Source organism: Calonectris borealis, chromosome 1 (assembly GCF_964195595.1).
Source record: "Calonectris borealis chromosome 1, bCalBor7.hap1.2, whole genome shotgun sequence".
In the NCBI taxonomy this organism is placed as follows: Eukaryota; Metazoa; Chordata; class Aves; order Procellariiformes; family Procellariidae; genus Calonectris; species Calonectris borealis.
In genome coordinates this window covers 121043610-121064511 of record NC_134312.1, presented here as the reverse complement: position 1 = coordinate 121064511, position 20902 = coordinate 121043610, and the positions used below count along the sequence as shown (strand labels likewise).

Here is a 20902-nt window from a genome sequence, read left to right as displayed (position 1 = left end):
TACCAGTACAACTTGACATGCTTTTGAAATAAGGTTGATTAACAGTACTTCTTAATATATCCATGGTACTAACACAGCAAAAAGCAAACCCCTACAGAGCTTGTTTGCCTAAGACAAACATCTTGTCTAACGTTCATGCTCCCTGAAGCTGATCTGCTGCCAGATCAGAGGAAAAACCTTCCTTATTTGAGTGCATTACTTTGTGCTGGTTCTTATTCCCACATGAAGCAATATCCAAGGCAGTATCTTGTTCTGACGCTGCACAGCCAAAGCCTCCCGTTTGGGTGAAAAAGAAAGATGGAATCCAGCCTCTCCACTCCCCTCATTTGTATTTATCTGTGATATCAATTATTTTGTAAACATCAGCTCATACATTAGTTATATGGCATTTTACAGGTGACAGGTATTCACTCCACCCCACATCCCTGCCAATGAAATATTTGTTAGGGCTGCACAGCATTAAAGACTTAATACTTTCAGGTCCTCATCTCTGTTCTTGGGCCAACAAGCATATGTACACTCATGTAAACACACAATGAGATTTACTGTCATCAACAGACTGCTTTTACCCTTAATTCTCAATGCATACTTAAGTACACCTCTTGGCACGTTACAGAACGCTCTGCCCCTCACAGCTAAGCCCCAGGCCAGACCTGCTGAAAAATATAGTTCTCCTCTCTTTCCATTTTCTCTTGGAAAGCAGAGCTTGTGATCTGAGAAAGACTGCAAGATAGCACCCAGACTGGACAGACCAAGTCTATAAAGTGCTCTATTTTAAGTGCCTGCTTTCATTTCCCAGAAAGACTGCTTATTACATTGCATTTCTTTGCCTTATTTCTGTACACTGAAGAAATGCATTGGGGGGGATTTGGCTGCATGATACCTAAAAGGTTAAAAGATTTTAGGTTTATTTGAGCCTCCCTTTCTTCAACTTATTAACTTAGCATTATATTAATGCTGTGAGTAGACATGCTGTTCTGGCTTCAGCTCAGTGAGGTGTAGTAGCTGCCACCTATAGTAGCTGTGGCTCATCTCTGCCCATCTGCCAAAACCATCACCCTTCAGACCTGCCAACATCAAACTGCATCTAGAGCTGCTCCCTAAAAGACTTCAGTCCAAATAAGTAAGGTTTAAAAAACAGTCTGCACCACTAAAGAGCATAAAGCTCAGAGCCTTGGTTTTTAATGGAGCTGAATAAAGGAATGCTTCACATGCAGTTACCCCAGCATACCTGAGGGGGCAATAACATCTTGCTGGGAAGCTCATAACAAGCTGCTAGGAGCAGGAACTTGTTAACCTAGTTCACCTGTGGTCAGAGAAGTAAGTCTGACTACAGCAGATGATTTTATGTTTCAGTGGTACATAGCCCGCCAGAAGCACAGAGCGCTAAGAGTGTGGTTGTGATGCCATGGTACACTTGCTGAAAATACCCATTTTCCTGACACTGCTCCTACACAGGTAGAATGTGATCCTTACATCTTGCAGCTACTTTCTTATTTAATAGACTATCTCCTTTGTTTAGAGCTGTGAAAGTAATTTTTGGTGTGTGTGGAGGGAAAAGAGTACAACAGCAAGGTCCTTGAGATTTAAAAAGAAACCCTAAAAGAGAAGAGTTAGTTTATGCATTTTTAATAAGAACAGAAACCATTAAGCAGACCGAGTGAGTGGTTCCCCTCTAATACCTTATTGATCAGTTGACTACTTACTTGTCATGTGGAAGGCCCTAGTTCAAATGTCCTGACCAACATCACAGAGGAACGTGGACCGCTGTGACCCACTTCACAGGAGGATGCCCTATCCACAAGGTGCCGTTACAAGAGCTCTTGGGTAGGCTTCTTTCAATTCCCCCACCATCGACTGAAATTGTTCCAGTCAATACTTAAGTGCTTTGCAAAGAGAAGAACTTTTCAACAAGGGAAGCTGAGCTACGTAAGATAACTGGTACATTTATTTCAGATACTGGACATGTGCAGGCAGTGAAGAACACTTCATGCCAAATCTCTACTCTCAATCAGGTAGGAAAAGAATCTCAATCTTGACTTATCAGCATACAGGCAAATACTCTGTCTTTTGGACAGCCGGCCAATAGTCCGGTTACTGTATTTCCTGTGATTTGCAACGACTACTGCTGTCTGATTGTGAATCCATGGCAAAAATATTAAAATTGTTCACATTGAGATATCTGGGATTTATTCTTCATCTTTAACCTTCTTGGCGCTGTTCACTGTATTCAACCAAAACTTATGAATAGTTTTTAGTAACCAGAAAATGCTGCTTCCGTTACTCTACACTCAGAGAAATCCACCATCCCCATGCCCTACTTCTAAAACCCTCTCTATTTTCAAAGAAAGACGCTTTTAAACATAAATAATTCAATAATGAAGGTCAAAAGCAGCTTTATTAATATGAATAATCCTAATGAATGGCATCCACTCTATACAACAATAAGCATTATACTTGGAAAAGAACTGCTTGCAGTAGCAGGTTCTTCTACTTTATAAACACTCCATTTTGAATGAAAGGACTGATTTTTGCAGTCTTAATACTTTGAATCAGAGCAACAGGATTATGTCTATGTTTCTGAAATGCTTAGAACAAAATATTCCATCTCTGCACTATTTCTGACGCATTTCCATACACAAACTTCTTGTCTGTACTTGGATCCCCCTTTTCCCTCCTCCCTTTCCACCTCTTCCTTTCCCTTTTCCGTTTCCATCAAAGTTCCATCAGTCATTTCTCACTTATTAACAGGAGAAGATCAGGAAAGAATCTGCTCCCCTCAGGTTAAAACCCTATGACTTACAAGGTAGACAGCAAAGGTGACACTCCTTTCAAAGATCATGTGATCATTTAATAGGAATTTAACATTTTGAGCAGATGTAATGACATTAGCTTACCAGGGACGTGCGAGCTATTGCTTGCACAACAGCACTGAAGACTTTCTGGGGGAGACGGAGAAGCGTGGTCCCACTGTCTACTATCGCTTTATCGGCATTATACTAAGGAGGGGGGAAAAAAAGTGAGAAGTTACACACTGTAGTTAATGTAATGCAGATTCCACTGTTTCATAACAATAACAAAGCTGTTCCTTTTTGGTAGCTGTCTTCCCAAACCTGCATGTCATACCTGTCAGCAGCTCGCTTTAATTGATAACTTGAATTCAAACGAAGTCTGAGAACAAAAGCAAGATACGGTCAGCCTAGATGCAAGAGAGAGTTTATCTGGACCACTCAGGAAATTACTGCGTGTCACCACAGCTGTTGCAAATGTCCAAACCACTGTAAAAAGAAGTAAAGCCTGGCCCCTTTCAGAGGTGTGAGCTAATCCACTTTACCTTCCATACACTTTGGGCAAAAGCACTCTCATGGTCAGTGCAGACAGATGCTAAGCACGCTGATGTAGCTTACATATATGTCCAAGCTCTGGATCAAGGTTTCTGCTATTATGAAAACAACTCACTCTAGTTTAAACACAATACAGCGGCCTACTTTTAATGACTATCTAATTTAAGAATAGTCAGGGAACGTTAGGCTTCATTACACGTCATGTTCGGTACTGGCTCAAGAGTACAAATGCCAAATGCCACACCTTTCTCTCTTGACTGCTGAAAATCACTAAAACACAGACAAAAACAAGTACAAAGAAACTTGAAATTTCCATCTTACTGCCTCAAAATCTGCACTAAAAAAACTAAGCAAACATTTCCCTTCATTATTAAACCCCCAACCCTCAGATTAAGAGATTTCAGCAACCTTCAGATACAGTAAATAAAGAATAAACATTTTAAAAGGTACATCTTTTTTGATGAACTCCTTAAAAACTATGATTAATTGTGGGGGAAAAAAAAAGGCAAGGAGCAGTGCAGCTGCTTGCATTAACTACTTTTGGTACCAGCTTAGGCAGTAGAATCAATATAACTGAACAGTGACATGTTTATGGCATAATCGTAAGACAGAAGGTAATATACAGCGTAAAGAGGACAAACAGCAAGTGAATTTAAAATACATTGGTTCAGATGTTACCAAGTCACATGGAATATCTTTAGCGCAGCAACAAAAATAAAACCCACCAAAAAGTAAAAAAGTAACTCTTAGTTACTTTCTTTTTGAAAGAAGAGATGCTATAAGCTGCCAAGCAGAGCTGAAAGAAAAGCAAACAGGAAACCATTTATTATACACTCAGAAATACTTCTAAAGAGTAGAGAGAAGTATCAAGGCATTGTGAAGTCCATTTTAACAGATTTGTACCACAAATACACAATCGCCAGCATCCTGGAGAGCCACCCTTGTAAAAAAAGTAGGTAGGAGGCACAGCCAAGAGGGCCAATCACTAACATAAAACCACGCAAAATGCCTGGAGTAGCAGAATCACTCGGCCAGGGACTAAGCACCTGGATTTTCATGCTGTGTACAGTGTACTTGCAGCGGGCAGTAACTTCTTGCCTTCTTAGTCTTCCCGGTTAATATTTAACAGCGCAGCCTATGCAGCGTGCACTGCTGGCAGCTCAGCCCTGGTCTGCCAAGCTCAAGGCCACAGCTGCAGTGTAACACTGGACAGATTCCCGGCATTGAAGCGAGGGGACTACTTCTCCCTTGCAAGGAAAGGAGTAGTCTCTGGTTACGGTTACAAAAAAATGTTCCATTTCCTAGAAAACAACTAAGAGGAGAAAGGGGCACATAGTTCATCATCCTATACAGTGAATTATGCATCCTCTGCAAGCCCCTAACTAGCCAAACTTTAATCATACTAGCTCTAATTTACTGTTCTTCCTCTAAATTTTTGCGGGAAGATCTCCTTTGATCAAGAAATGAATGATGCCTTCTGTAACAGTGACTAGCATACTGTGCTAATACGTACAATGTGAAAGCAAACGCTGGCTCAGAAAAGAGCGACAATAACAGGAAACTTTCGTAACACCGCTAGGTTTTTAAGTGAGTTGTTTTCTGGAAACAGCATGTATTAAACCATTAGTACGAGGGCTCCTCTTCAAAAACATGTTGACTGTTTTTTAAGGCAAGAAACAAAAGCAAACACAAACATTTATATTAGAGGACCAGCAGTTTTGCTTTCCTAAGAGTATAATAGAAGCATTCAAATAGACCTTGTTTTATTTATTAAGTTGAAAGACAATATGACTAATTCTAAATATTTTATATGGCAATATGATTTCCATATTTTGTATGGAAATATAATATTTATGCACATGTAAGATTTTTAGCATGAATTTCACTTAATTTGCATGAACTATAAAAACTTTAGAATTATCATGTCCCAATGATTTTCAACTAAGAGAACAAGCATAAGATAAAATTAAGATGTCTAATGAAAACAGGGCTTGAAAATTATAAACTAAAATCAAAACATGAATAGCAACAAGCAACAGTAAGAAACAAGTGAAATACACACATACACACATATCCTCCAGAAAAAAAGGAAACAGCTTTGAAATAAAAGCTGCTACAACACAGTCTCATTAGACTGATCCAGAGATAGCGGAACATTATTCCTAATAAAAACAGAAAATGTATCTATCAGGAATAATAACTGGCAAGGCTGAAGTGAGCAAAAATGGATTACAAAAATAAAAAAAAAAAGGAGGCATAGGATGAGATACTTTGGGAAGGGTCCCAGGATGACACTTGCCCACTGCCATAGTGAATTACATGCTTAGACATCACCACAGGGGTCAATCCAAAATCTTCCCTTTTCTTTGTTTGACCAGGATTGCTTTAAAACCCTTTGGTTTGATTTTACTGCGTAACAGAAAACCATAAACTGTAGTTGTTTAAAGACTCCTTGCACCATCTTCAGTGTTTAGACACCTTCGTTACAACTGAAACTAGTCAAGAGGCTGAGCCCTTGCATACCACAGAAGCCTTATTTTCAGTAGATTGTTCTCTTGACAATTGTAGCTTAGTCCCTAATTTACTGAAAATACTGTCAATGAGTAAGTCCTCTTTGAAGCAATTTTAACTTGTACACACTGCATTTCACATGGCTCATTCATTTCTTTTCAAACTTACCACGCAGCCTTAATTCTCAGAGGAGACTGGAATACGCATCTGCTTGCAAAGACAAAACTGATTGTTTTTCTTAACCAAACTTGTGTTTTATATAGACAGAAACACATTATCGCAAATACCTCTCTGCAGTCCAATTCAAGGTTCTGTCCTCCGACCTCCAGTTTGAGAATTTCAACCTGGTAATACCACTCCTCTTTGATTGGTGTGTACCAAATATCACCCTCGTACAGACTTGGTTCAATTCCACCCAGAACCTGAGGGAAAGGAGAAAGGAATTCACACGCTTTAAAATCCCAGATGTTTAGTTTTGGGGCAAGTAAAGGAAAAAAGGGCAATATTTAATCGTGATACACAAAGCCACAAAATTTTAATTTAGCACCATCTGAAAGGATTTTACTGACAAGTTCTTTGTCAATAATAAAGCAGTATGAAACATCTAGACATTAAATAGATCATGCTTCAATCAAACAGAACTCCCATATTGGGCCAAATTACCAGCACCTTCATCTACAGGCTCACACTGATTATCTTATGAAAGCTCCACTGTTTAAAATCAAAACAGTATCTTCAGTGGTTTAATCTAGGCAATGTATGAAAATGGGACAGTATATTGAACATGCACATCATAAATGCATTTTATCAGATCAGAAAAGCCTTAATGCTGCTTAAGAACATTTAATTCTTCTTACACACATCTGAAATGGAATATGACCATCCCATCATTGCTATCACTATTAGCTTCCATCAAGACTTACGTTGAAGCTGACTGAGAGCATCTTAGACCATCGGACTTTGAACTGAACTAACATACACGAGTTCTTTCTTGGGCTTCATCTATCTCAAGTGTGTTAACATTTACAGTTTGTGAATTTACAGCAAAATAACTATTTGTGATCAACTCCTGTGCTGATATGCTTATTTCAGCATAATTCAGGAACAGTCATCCCAACTCATAATCCAAATAAAGGCCAATTCTTGGTCCCACTAAAACTGATGGAAAGACTTCCCAGAGTAACAACAAGGGGAAGACCTGGTCTTCAGATTATTTCCTTTGGTATGTTGTCTACAAAAAAAAAAAGGAAAAAAGCCTTGATTCCTCTCCCCCTTTTCACATCATGTAAAAAAAACTACTGTAGCATTTTGATGAGTTTGAACAAGCTTAGCAGCTGAGTAAGGGACTACTCAGTTTAAGAAATCTGCCATGAGGAAACACCACAACATTTCTGTTTTTCTTTATTAAAATTAAACTTGAAATGCAGAAGTCTACTCAAAATTGAGAGAGAAAAAAAGAATGGAGAATAAAAATAGACACTTAAGTTTCCGCCTAAGTGCTTAACTTTTCCTTAAAAAATAATAAAACATTTCATATATTTAAACACTAAATTTGGAAGAATTAGGATAGTTGTAGAAAAGAGGGAGAGAGATTAACAAAGATACATCTTCCCTCTCAGATTGACAGATACCCACAAGACTACCTCCGTTGGTACCACTTCCAGAAACAGGCAGTCCAGCACCACACATCTGCAAGGAGAAAATGTTGGGGATCTTTGCCTGCCTCACAAGAGAATCAAAGAACGTCTCCACCGAACTTGAAGGCTTGAAGGTGTTGAAAAACAAAACAAAAAAGCAAAAGAATTGCAGAAGCATTCATTAAAAAGTTTCTTTGCAGAAATGAGCAAATCATTCAAACAAGACCACTTTTCACAAGTAAATTGAATTTCTGACAACCAGGTGATGAAAATTCTAGATATAATAAGTCATTAAAAAACCAACATCTGTCATTTCTCTGTTTCTGTTGTTTTTAAAAACATTTTTACTCTTGACCACTGTCATAGAAATCCCTAAAGCACTTGAAACTGCAGTTTTCAAACTCAAATACTAGTTTCAGTTTCAGGCAGAAACTCTCACTGATGCTTTCTGTTAGGAAAAGGCTTTGGGTTATTAGAACAGTCAAATATAACTTGCCCTTCCCACCTTTCCAGTTAAAAGGCAGAATTGTAAAGTGAGGATTTTCAGTTTTTAAACATAGTTTAATTCTAATGAACTTTGAATTCAATGGCCCTAATTTCCTCTTCTTTCTTTTAAAGAACTTCATATGCAAGCACACTCACTTCAGCTGACTATGGCCAACAGGTTCTTTCCTACACTGCATATCATGCTTGCAGTTATTAGAGTACTGCAATTTCATTGTAATTCAGATTTCCGTGCAGGTACATCTCATGACAGACAGAGACCCGGGCGAGCTTACAAGGTGCCAAGTGCTCTTACTACACAAAGCACAGAGCAGCCTCAGAAGCCAACAACACTTAAGTCTTTGGAAAAAGGGAAAAATAAATGCCCTGACTACACTATTTGCCCAAACCAGAGTTTGAGAAGCAGCTCTTCTCTGTCTGTCTGTTGACAGTGTATGGCAGCAAATATGGCAGAAGTCAATACAATGATCACACAACTCCTGAATAAAGCATTTTAATTCCAGAGTCAGCAGGCAGTATTGAATCGTTTGTTCTAGCGGGATATAACTCAGTTTGTGAATTTCTCAGACAGTTACATGTATGTTGAAAACTATAGTTTTTATATATACATAAATAGTGTGTGTATATATATATAGTATTCCAATCACATTTTCAGTTTTAGACTATAAGGTTATAAATTTTAGACTATAAATTTTAGGTTTTAATTTAAACTTCTACCTGAATTTCCTACCTCTACAAGAACAGGATGTGCTTGGTTCTATGTTGATGAAAACACTGTAGCTAATATTTGTTCTGAAATTATCCATACATGCCCTCCATCTCAACTTTTACTTGATGAATGGAGAATGTCTTAGGATGAACTGCCAAGGGCTTTGCCAAGTAAGTTCATTAGTCCATTGATAAGTCTTGAGGGAGATCATCAGAGCCCTAATAAACGCCCTCTACACACATACCAGAAGCCTTTACTCCCATACTCTGGTACTACAAGCTCTTTAAAAGCTTATTCATTCCAGAGGAGCTAAAATTGAAGCCTTCATCACCAGAAAAGCCAAAATCCTCACATGGGACTGTGGTACCATCACAACCCAATTTATTCTTTCTTGAACAAACACAAAGGATCCATAGGAAAGAGTGGTTGGGAGGGAGGAGTCTAATGCTGGCATATCATCTGCTCACTTTATTTTAATAGTTAGATTTCTATTTATTGTCATTGTGAAAGACAATAGCTGGGGAGTGGATGATTTACCTTGGCTAAGGCATCGTAGGCAAGACCAAGAATCCCGTGCCATTTAACCCCTGGTAAGAAGAAATTCTCTGATTCAAGAATGGTAGCAATGTTGATGGTGTAGCTGCCATAGATTCCTTTTGGGATACTAATGACATCTGTACCCAGCACTCCAGTCCAGCTTCCTTGACTGTACTTAACTGTGACATCAATCCCTTGAGATTTGTATGTACTTGACCTTTAAAAGGAAAAGATACACTTATGCATGAGCTGTTTACAATGCAAGACAACAGAATATATTCAATCTCAATTTTTCCCAGAGAGGAAAAAAAGTGAAGTGTGCAAAGTCAATCATATAAACTCACAGAAGAAGGGATGGATTATAAAAGCAGTAAAAAAACTCTAAGAAAAAAAAATCTTGAGGCCCTGTTTTTATCCTGAAGCCATCAATGACTCAAATCTTCACAATGTGTGTCTTGGGTTTTTTTTTGTTTTTTTTTTTTTTTTTTTTAAACCTAAGGTATTATGCCATCTAGTACAATGTGTCCCTGACTCAGACTGGTCCATCATAATAGGAACAATACTCTTTAACTGGAGATGGAATGTATTAAGTGACGCTAGGAAATGAAAAGCTTCTGAATTCAAATCTAAAATTGAAATGCCAAGCTAACTGAAGAGCTGTAGACTAATATCTCATTAATATTATTAAAAAATCCATTTTGGGTAAATTGGAATATTATTGTGAGTATCAGCAGTAAGACACAGGTTTTCTAAATCTGCAGTTTGGTCTATCTATCAGGAAGTAAGTAGACTTGGATATTATTAAGAAATGATTCACTGACTTGGAGGAGGAAGGGAAGGAGTTCCTTCCAGACCAGGGCACCAAAGGCAAAGGAGCAGTTAAGTATGGCAAGCAAAGAGAGAAAAAGAATCTTGTTTAAAAGGCTTAACAAAACATCAATAGATTTTTCATTTTAAAATCCTGTAGTATAAATATAGTAATCATCTTCCACCTGCATCACTACTGAAGGGCTACAAAACTCCTAGATCTCTTACAATTTATTTTGGTCCTATTCCTCAGCATACAGCTTCCCCTTCTGAAAAGACAGATGACCATGCTCGGTTCATCTGAACAGAATTTTAGCTTGACCACTTTTTAAAAAGTAAATATATTTAAAAAAAAAAAAGTTTAAAATAATTTCATAACACCACCTTTACATGTGTGTAAAACAATAGAAAATGCAGGTGATTTATCAAGTGCGGACAGTTTTATCAACCCAGCTTTAATCTAACAGTTGCTCTGACAGAAACAGTCACATGAAGTGGCTTCACAGCCCCCTGTACCTGAGCTCGCCCGCATTAAGTCGGTGCGATTTTGCCTATTATGAGGAACAACCTTCAGATGGCAACGCAGACAACTCCCATCCCTTCGAGCAGACACTTTAACTTGAGGGACAATTTGGCCATATAGACCATGCAACTGATCCTCTTCCTAGCTAAGGGACGGAGGGAGTAGTAAGAGGCCAGGCTCTAACCCTACGCAGCTCTTGATACTCCCAACACTTAACCCTTCAAGGGTCTTCAGGGCTCAGTAGCTTGTAACCTCCAAGACAGCAGAAATACATGAGATCTTAGGCCCCACAGATTATATTTCAAAATGCACGAATTCCAGAGATACTGTTACTACCTATATCCGGTCACTTCTACTGGTACTGCGTCATTCTGCATTTGTATGACACTTAGACAAAGGGACATCTCTGCTCAGGCAGGGTCTTCAGAGTACCACTGTGATACTGGCAGTACATTTTATAAATCAAAATAGAGTCTAAATAATTAGTGACATAAGAGAAATTGGGGGAGGAGGGGGGGGCAGAAAAAGGAAGGGAAGGGTTCTTCATGTAGAAAAGTGTCTGGCTGTGCAACAGAAGAGGAAACATCTGAAACCAGAGAGAAAAGTGAGTTCTGGGAGAATAAAGCAAAGCAAATCTGCAAATACAGATGCTGCATGACTAGCGACAGCAGCAGCACATAGCTCTTCTTCCGTAAGCGGTAACAGCCTGAGGGATTGAGCTGTGGACCAGGACACAGAAAGACTGGGTTCGTTTTCCAGCGCGGCTGGTGAACTTTCCTGTGGAAAAGCAGACAAGTCAACTCCTCGCCCTCTGTGCCTCAGCTTCCCCACCTGTAGAAACGGGTATGAGGATACTCATCTCATTTGTAAAGCGCACAAATGTCATATTGAAGAGAAGGCCTTATTATTTCCTTCAAGGAGCAAAACACCTAGTGTGGGAAGGGATCTCACATGATCCTTGTGGCAGTAATTATATTCTGTTCTGAAAAACCACTTCCTGCTCCGTCTTCTTGACTGTAATCAGCCCGTGTTTTTCCACCTCACTGATCCGAAGGAAGAAAACTTCTTTAGAGGTCAAAACTAGAGACTTGTTCTAATTCATGGGCTGAGTGTTTTAAACAAACACACAGCGCAAAAAATTCCAAACAAGCCGTTGTGGTTACGATAAGAAAATAAGAAATTCAACTCTTCCGGCAGGACAGAGTGTATCTTAGCCAGAGGCAAGGAAAAAGGCTCCTAGATTATGGTGCTGTAGAGCCACTCCTCCCTTCTACCTCTTCTTCCTGGTTACTACTTCTCTCCAAAGCAGCCAACAAAAACGTAGTCCTCAAACCTCAAATGGATCTCAAGCCTCAGCTGAGAAAACTAGCAACGGGTTCATTTTCTCATGCAGAGTTACTCCTCATTACCAGCATACAGCTGAACAAAACATAGCCAAAATACTATTTCTCATGCCATGCTTCATTTGAAGGAAGCTCATCACGGCAACAGCAAATCCACTACGCAGAAAGCCCTGCTTAACACCGACCTCATTGCAAACACATGCAATTCCTTCTTAATTCCATGCTCTCTTGCCGCTCTGCAACATGACTTTAGATTTTCCTGCTTACCCATTCACTTTTTCCTAAGCACCAAATCAATGTCTCCACACACAGCAATGGCAAAGAAGGGACAGAAAGCAGCAATGGACAAAAAAATCTGACAGAAGTTTTGATCTCCTCTCTAGTCATAGATGGATGGCACAAGATAAGTGATTCAGGGCCAACAACTTTAATAAAAAGCAAGCTATTCCACAACATAAATTATTGATTTGTAACCAAAAAGTCCCATCTAATTTGCAGGGGTTCTGGAACAAGTCTGGAACAAGTCTCAAACCATAAACTGTACAGTGTACGCAACCAAACTCGCAGGATCATACTGCAAAGCAGCAGCTTACTTTTGCTTGCTGGTATATACCTTACTGTATTACCTCAATTTATTGCCCATAATTTTCTTATCTCCCTATCTCTTGGAATGATCAACTCTTGAGCAGTTTGCTCTTGAAACTTTAGATGGTGAGGCAGTAGTACTCTCACTGAAATAAAACTCTATACTGTTGCTGAATACTGACAGCCCTGAGCATGTCATCCATTCACATACCGCTACAGAGCCATCACCGATAATTTAGTTTCAAGCATAAAAATCCCTTTATATGTCTGTTTAAGTAGCTCTTTTATCATAAGTAGCATACTCAACAAAAACTACTTGTTATTTTGAACAGCATGAGAAACAAATGCTGTGATTTCTTTTCAGTTTGGGACAAACGAGGCCATTTCCCAAAACCTTATACATCATGGTGACTTATACAGCATGATCATCACAGCAGACTCAGAACTTTTCACAGCAAAGTTTTGTCAGAGCCACTCAAAAGCCCAAGCTGCGAAAGAGTTCATGATAACAGCTTTATTTGTTTTGTACAGAAAGACCCAGATAATTAAACAATAGAATTATATGACATGAATTATACAACACGCAACATCATTTAACAAGCTAGTTCTAAAATTGCTCAAGGAGGCCTCTTCCTGAACAACACACACTCCGGGTCCTTTGAAACAAAAACAATACCTTTCCTATGCACCCTCCTCAATTTCAGTCAAAAAACAATCATTTTGATCATTTGAATAAAATTAAACTAAGAGTGTGGCAATCAGGAAATTCAGACCCATCCCTCTCTTTCTCCAACACAATATTAATATTCTAATACGCACACATCTATAACTCAGTCCCATTAACTTAAGAAATTACTAATCCTTCTTTCCCCTCGTCTTCAATTTGCAGTTTATGACTTTGATATGGAAGCACTTCATGACAATATAAGGAAAAACTGCAGGAATGATTACCAGATGAGAGGAAACCTCTTCATCTAATGTTGAAGTGTTCTACATAGTGTGGAAGAAAAGTGCACATAGGTCATTTGTCTTTTACACATGGGTAAAGGTCAGTCAGGTAATTTTACAGATCCAGCTGATGTGATATCAAGGCCCCTCTCTACCATCTATGCAAAATCATGACAACCAGGGAGTCTCCAACCAAGGACAGTCTCAAAAAGAGATGAGCAGCAGGGCCCAAGGAACTGTAGGCCACTGGGCTTCACCTCAGCTCAGGAAAAGTCTCGGAGAACAATCTCCTGGAATCTGTTCCCAAACACGTGAAGGACAAGAAGGTAATGGTGGACACTCAACGAGGAATTTCACAGGAGTATCATATGTGACCAACCTCATTGCCTGCCTTCTACAACAAGATGACTGGCTATGCGGATGAGGAGAGCGCAGTGGCTGTAGCACATCTTAACTTCAGTCAGCCTTTTGACATCATCTCCCACGGCATTCCCATTCAGAAGCTGAGGATGTGGGGCTGAACAAACAGACCACTGTGTGGGCTGAAGATGGGCTGGGCCACTGGGCCCAAAGGGCAGGGACCATTGGCTCAATATCAGGCTCATGACAAGCATAGTGCCTGGGCTGGTTTTGGCTAGTTAGAGTTAATTTTGTTCGTAGTAGCTAGTATGGGGCTGTGTTTTGGATTTGTGCTGAAAACAGTGTTGATAATATAGAGATGTTTTTGTTATTGCTGAGCAGTGCTTACACAGAGCCATGGCCTTTTCAGCTTCTCATGCTCTACCAAGCCTGAGAAGGCTGGAGATACACAAGAAGGTGGAAGGGGGCACAGCCAGGACAGCTGACCCAAACTGGCCAATGGGATTTTCCATACCATACGACATCATGCTCAGTATATAAACTAGGAGAAAGCTGAGCGGGGGGCCGCTGGGCATTGGTAGTGAGAAATTGTTTTTCATTTGTATCGCTTGTCTTTCTTGGGTTTTATTTCTCTCTCTTTTTGTTATCTTCCTTTTCATTACATATTATTATAATATTATTTTATTTCAGTCGTTAGACTGTTCTTATCTCAACCCATAAGTGTTCTCATTTTTACTCTTCTGATTCTCTCCCCCGTCCCACTGGGGCGGGAGTGAGCGAGCGGCTGTCTGGTGTTTAGCTGCCTGCCGGGTTAAACCACGACAGTGCCCCAGGGGTTGTGAGTAGAAGAAACACTGTGCAACATCTTCATCAAGAACCTACATGATGGACGGACTGCCCTCTCAGCAGATTTGCACAGGACACTACATTCAAGGGAGTAGTTGATATGCTGATTGGTAGAGCTTGAATCCAGAGGAACCTTGAAAAACAGGAAGATTGAGCCAACAGAAACCTCATGGCTTTCAACAAGGAGAAGCACAAAGTTTTATACCTGAAATGAAACAACTCCATGCATCAAGACAGACTGGGAAGCAACTGAAAAGGACTCTAAAGGACTTGGGGTGATGGTGGACACCAGGCTGAATAAGAGCCAACACCGTACTCGCCCTGTGCATACAGCAAACTTTACACCAGCCACATTTGGAGGGCCTGGACAACATTTCCAAGGAAGACGCTCTCCCCCTCTGATCAGCACTGGTGAGACCACACCTGGAATAGACTGTGGCCAGCTGTGGGAACCCAGTTCAACAGGGATCTGGAGAAAGAGGAGAGGGACTGCAGAGCGCTACCAGATAGGTCAAGCACCATGAACACAGGACCTGTGACAAGAGGCTGAGGGGAGCTGGGCTTCGGTGTTGCAAACAAGAGGCTAAGGGGAGATCTCATAGCAGCTTACAACAACTTGAAAGACAGTTACAAAGATGACACAGCCAAACCTTTCTCTGCAGTGCCAGATAATAACACAAGGGGCAACATGCAGGAGTTACATTTTGTGAGGTTCATGTTGGACATTAGGAAATATTTCCTCCACAGGAGAGTGTGGCACAGCACTGAAACGCACTGCTCAGAGAGAGCATGGATTCTCCATCCTTAAAGGTTTACAGGACTTGGCTGGACTCAGCCATGGCTGACCTGATCTGGTGACAGCCCTGCCTCATTTGGGATATGTATTAGGTGACCTACAAGAGGTTTCTTGCAAACAACATTTTTGAAACGTCTAACTGATTTCAGTGGGGCCAGGATCCCTCCCAGATGACATTTATTTAAAAGTATTTAAAAAGGAAGACGTATTTAAAAATGGCGTAGCCAGGTTCAAGCATGCTAATGGTTGCACTTTATTCTGAGCATATTGCAGTACTCCATCAATCCAACCCAAACCAGAAATTGCTATTGCAATTGCTCTGGACTATAATGCCTTCAGGGCCTAAATTTCAAGGTTTCATTACTAACTTTACATCAAAGTTCTCAAAACACAGTGTACACTGAGAACACCAATAAGAGACTGTAACCTTCAAGTGATTTCTCAGCCTTTCTCAACACACAACCTCTGCCATTGTTGCTGTTTCTAATGGTTTACGGTTCTTATGAGAGAGGCCTTGCCCTTCCAGACAAAATAACATCACTTAAGAGGAAAGGGAGAAGGAATGCTTGTGCTTTTAATTCCTTGCAATTAAGTTTCCTCTAGCCACTACCTACAGAAAGGGATAGCTGGCATGTAAAACTCTGCACTAGTGCAGAAACGGCTTTCAAGTGCAAATTCTGGACTTCCCAGACTTGTGTCATATCAGAGTGAGATGTAAAATATCTCCACTAATATCTAAATATGTGACAGGAGGTAAGGCTATTCTAGTAAGCAGCATGGAAATACCGGCTTTCCCTCCATTACCAGTGCATCTTGTTGGAAAAAAAGTGCAAAGCCCCATGTTAAAATACATAAAGAGGTAATGAGAATGGTGGTACTCTCCAGCCTCCCAGTCTTCTAAGTATTTTTATCCATATGCTTCAAGCTAAAGATAGACACTGTGTTTTAGAGAAGTTTACCTGAAATAATTGAAACTAGAGAAGGGCAGAAAGGAAGGAAGAAAGGAGGGAGAGTGATTCAGACAGACAAAGCTGTGCTTGGCTCTGACTAATGTCAGCTCATGCTAAACACAGCGAATTTAGTGCATAACAAGCACCAAAACCACCAAGTCGTATCTTATAAACAACCAGATTCAGCAGGGTCTGTCCAGATCACTAACTGATCGAGGCCCTTGGCCAAACTAAACAACAAATTAGTTTTTGACTAATTAATTTTGGTTTTGGATGAAATGTCAAGTAACAGATACAATTACTGGGTTTTAATTTTTGTTTTTAAACAAAGGGAAAGTACATTTAAACTTTTAATTCCTTCCAAGACTATTTGGATAAGAAATGGGCTGAAATTGGTGTGATTTTGCAAATGATTTTTACCCTGTAATCATCGTTTTTCTCCAGCTCTAATCAGTGCTGTGCTCAGAGCTCAGTGGGACTGTTTAGGGTGTCAGACAGGGCTTTGCATCACGCAAGGCCAATCTTCCCATTCAGGCAACAAACATCCCACTCCCATGGGATGTCACAGGAGCCCCACAAACTGCCTTACCATCCTCTTTCGTGTGGAGCAGTCAGAATCTAAAAGACACCCTAGCCCATCACGACGTGCAGAACAGGTACTTACAGCTCGGTATTGAAGTAGGAGGTGACATCAGGATCAGGCACACCTGCTACAGCAAAATTACTGCTCCCAGTGTCAACCAGAATATTTAACTGCCGAAACAGAAGAAAGGAGAGGTGTTTTTCATATCCAACTAAACAAACAAAAAAATCATTAAAGTTTTTGTCTAAACTACCTTCAGTTTTAAAATTACAATGAAAGTTGCCCTGAAAAATAAATAAATTTTATTTCCCAAAATAAACACATTTTTATTTCCCAAAATAAATAAACTTTTGGGAAAGATATGCTGCTGCAGCCCCTGAAATGCTTTAAAATAGTCACGTTCCTGGAAGGGGGAAAACACGACAAGCTCATATTCGCACAGCAGAGGAATTCACGACCACTTCAAATTTCTTTTTGGCCCAACCCATGTGTGTTGGCAACTTGGCTTGTCCGGGTCACACGCTGAATTGCGTACTGTTTAAAGCACTGTTTGTCTTAGAGCTTATGAGGTTTCTAGGTAGGGGCTGAATGCAAGTCTGAGCAGAAATAAGCAGAAATACGAAACTGCCTCGTAGCTTGGAGAGCACGGGAACACTACCCAGTTCATCCTGGGCAGCAGCAACCTACCACAGCTTTCACCGCCTTTAAATAGGAGGATGGCAGGTTTATAAACACTGTGAAAAGCATGGACTGAAAGGTGGCCTAAGAGTGAGCCACCTGTTCGGTTAATTGGGAGGATGATTTAGGCCAAAAATTTCCTAACAAAACGACATGGACAAGACGAGACGCCTCCTTTCCCCGTTTGGCTCAGGTTAGCAGGTTGGTTCACTACAGCTGCATGATGGCTTGTGCTAGCCCAAATGAGAAGGTAACAGCATGGGAGCGAGCAGCCGGATGCAGGATCACCTCTTTCAGCAAGATGTTGAAACTAAGGGTGGCATTAAATGATAATTTAAGTCAGTCAGAGACTGTATTGCTACCAAAAGCAGTGGTCACACTTTTTCCCTGCTCTTGGCTGGATGCTTCCCAGGGCTTCTTGGCATAAGCACTTGTACCCATGGGCTGTGATGCAAATCAGATCAGGTTCCTCACCTGCAGTTAATAAAAAAAAAAAATTTGCAATCTGCCATATCAGACAGTTACTTGAAAAGAGATGGTAGGAGCAGATACTAGAAAAGGGGGATTGCCTCTTTTGGTGACAGTATGGTCTCAGATTGGCTTAAAATGACTGTGAAATTATGCCCTAGGCAGTAGGGGACATCTGCTCCCTAGAAAAACATTAAGGAATTAAGAATTTTCCTGTAGGAGAGAGAGTGAGACATGAGGACAGGGTTGCCTGTGTTTAAAGCCAGCTTGAACCAGCCACTTTGGTAGTCCTCATCACTCCTTAAGACATGAGGTACCTAGGGATCTAGCACTGAAAGTGGACATGGGAAGGGTAAGAGAACAATAGGGGAAACGAGTTTACTGTTGACAAAGGAAGTGGAGAAACAGAGCTGAGCTCAGCAAGGAGAGTCAAGACAAACGAGGGTAAAGCATTTGGAGAATATATGCTGAATCCTTCTTTGATAAGTTTAAGACTGAGCATAGACATAAAAAGTGTGAGTCGATGTTCAAAAACATCTTTGGTTTGCACATGGAGGGGGAGGGAGGAGATGGTTACTCTTGTTTTACCTAGTTAATATAGTATGGGACTAAGGAGCACCGAAATCAAAACATGAACACAAAACCAACTAGTAATCCATGGGATTCTCTTCTGAACTGCATGCACACTGTGTCCTTGGTACTCCCAGTCCTAATCATGCAAAAATTTTAAGACTAAAAACAAACAAACCCACAACCTTAGTCAAGTGCCTCACTGCATCCCAGATTTTAGATTAAGCAGAGACAATACATTAAAATTTATTTTGCAACCACATTAGCTAGGCACAGATGTTTAAAAACAAAAGGACATCTACAAGTTCACCTGGCTCCAGGAGCTGAGACTTTAAAAGAAAATAAGAACCTCCGAGGCATGGCTTGCAATAAAATCCAAAGTTTGCTACGTACTTTATTTCAATGATATCAAAAGCCTAACATTTTGTCAACCAACTAACAAAGTAAGAACTGTTCATTTTTTCCCTCTCTCTGGGATATAAATCATATTAAAAATAAATAACAAAGAGCAGCTACAATGTGTGCATCTACCAGGACCAACAAAAGTTGCCTCAAAGGAGTGCTGCAGGGCTTAAATTAATTAGCCTTTCCGAGGTGCACACAGTCTGTGATGCTTGAGTAATGGGCGCTATACATCAGCTGCATAAATACACATAGGTGTGGCCCTAGCTTCAGAAATATGCATGACACCATACACGGAGAAGGACTTGGGGGGGGGGGGGGGGGGGAACCAAAACCCAAACAAAAACCCAATCACTAAATATGACATATATGAAAGATATTTTACCCCCACACCTGAAATACAATGTTATCATCACAGAATTCACAAATCACTGAAGAAAAGGGCAAATTTACTACCCACAGTACAGAGCAAATCAACATTTCCAAAAGAAAACAGATATCCCTCCCCAAAAAAAAAAAAAAAAGAAAATACAAAGCCGGCTAACCATGCAAGTGCCGGCCCACTCGGACACAGCAGCATTCACATGACAGATCGCTATTGAGGCTGACATTCTCTATCCGCATGTTTGTGCATAATGAGATGCAGGCGGCCAGGGCAGACACTGATTTATTGTAGTCCTCACAATAGCGCCAGTGATTAGCAGCTCATTTTGGGGTGGGTATAACTTACTGAGTTCTCTTTCTCTCCTGGCTACCCTTTGGGTCTGAATTTTCTTTAGTGCCTTCACGTCTCATTAAGAACCACTTTCATGTTGTCACCACTGGAGCCTACTTTATTCCCTACTGCCTGCTGCCAGTTTAATGGTGCTGCTGGGGGAGCTTCAGGCAAGATCTGGTGAATCACAGGGTGGCAACCGAAGGAGCTATGGTCTGGGGCTGCCCGGCCTGCCCCATCGCCAGAGGTCAGCCCTGCCCTCTCCCAAAAGATGAAGGCAAACTTCCTCACTTTGCTCACTCCCCTGCCACTGCGGTGGCACTGTTAGTGCCGCCCGGCTTACTAACGAAAACCAAAATCAACAGCACCTCAACTTGATTCACTGAGCTATGCGCTGTGACAGCTGGAGAGCAGTCATACCTCTCTGTGCCATTACCTTTCTGCCACAGGGACAGAAGACCCTGATGCCGAGGCAGAGCCAACAGCGGTGGTAGCATCCTCTCCAGCTGCCTCCTCGTGAAGCCCCAGAGATGGTGAATCAGAGCTCTCGTGGGCAGGCGGAGCAGGTTCCTTGGGTTTATTACGGCCACCTCGAGTGAATCACTGCCTGTCACTGAGAGCTGATTATTTAGTGATCACCCTGTGTTGTCAGAAAGTGGCGGGTGAAGTCAGATTTTGCGAAAGCCAAGATCAGAGAGACATGGCTGAACGAGGCTGTGAAGGAAAAACTGCCCAAAGACTGCTGATGCCCAGCATTAAAAACAAGGAAGGACTACTTTCTGTTCACTTTTGGAGGCACAGAAGGAAAGCCTTCGGTTTTTTTTTTTAGAGTGTCTTCTAAGTTCAATTTCAGACCTATATAGCAGAAAGCAGACAGCAAATGCAAAAGACCATTTTTTTTCCCCTGAAGGTCACCTTTACCACAGCCATGGGACATAAAATCTGCACTTAGTACCATACCTGGAGATTATTTTGCTGGATGCATTTCCTATTCGGAAATAGCGTGAATATTAATAAGAGGTTCATAAAGATCCCCAGCTATAGAGTAAGCAAGACAGTAACATCCACCTTTGCCATGACAAACTT

General features: G+C 40.7%; 1 protein-coding gene across 1 annotated transcript in view; it reads right to left on the bottom strand.

The window, feature by feature from the left end:
• The window catches only part of BACE2 (beta-secretase 2), a 48409-nt gene that overhangs the window by 9436 nt on the left and 18071 nt on the right, over positions 1-20902 (bottom strand). Inside the window, exons 2-6 of the mRNA XM_075172908.1 lie at positions 17065-17153; positions 9243-9459; positions 7491-7619; positions 6143-6277; positions 2898-2999 (exon numbers count right to left, since the gene is read on the bottom strand). Coding sequence (XP_075029009.1) covers positions 2898-2999; positions 6143-6277; positions 7491-7619; positions 9243-9459; positions 17065-17153 — 672 coding nt within the window. The remainder of the gene's footprint in view (positions 1-2897; positions 3000-6142; positions 6278-7490; positions 7620-9242; positions 9460-17064; positions 17154-20902) is intronic.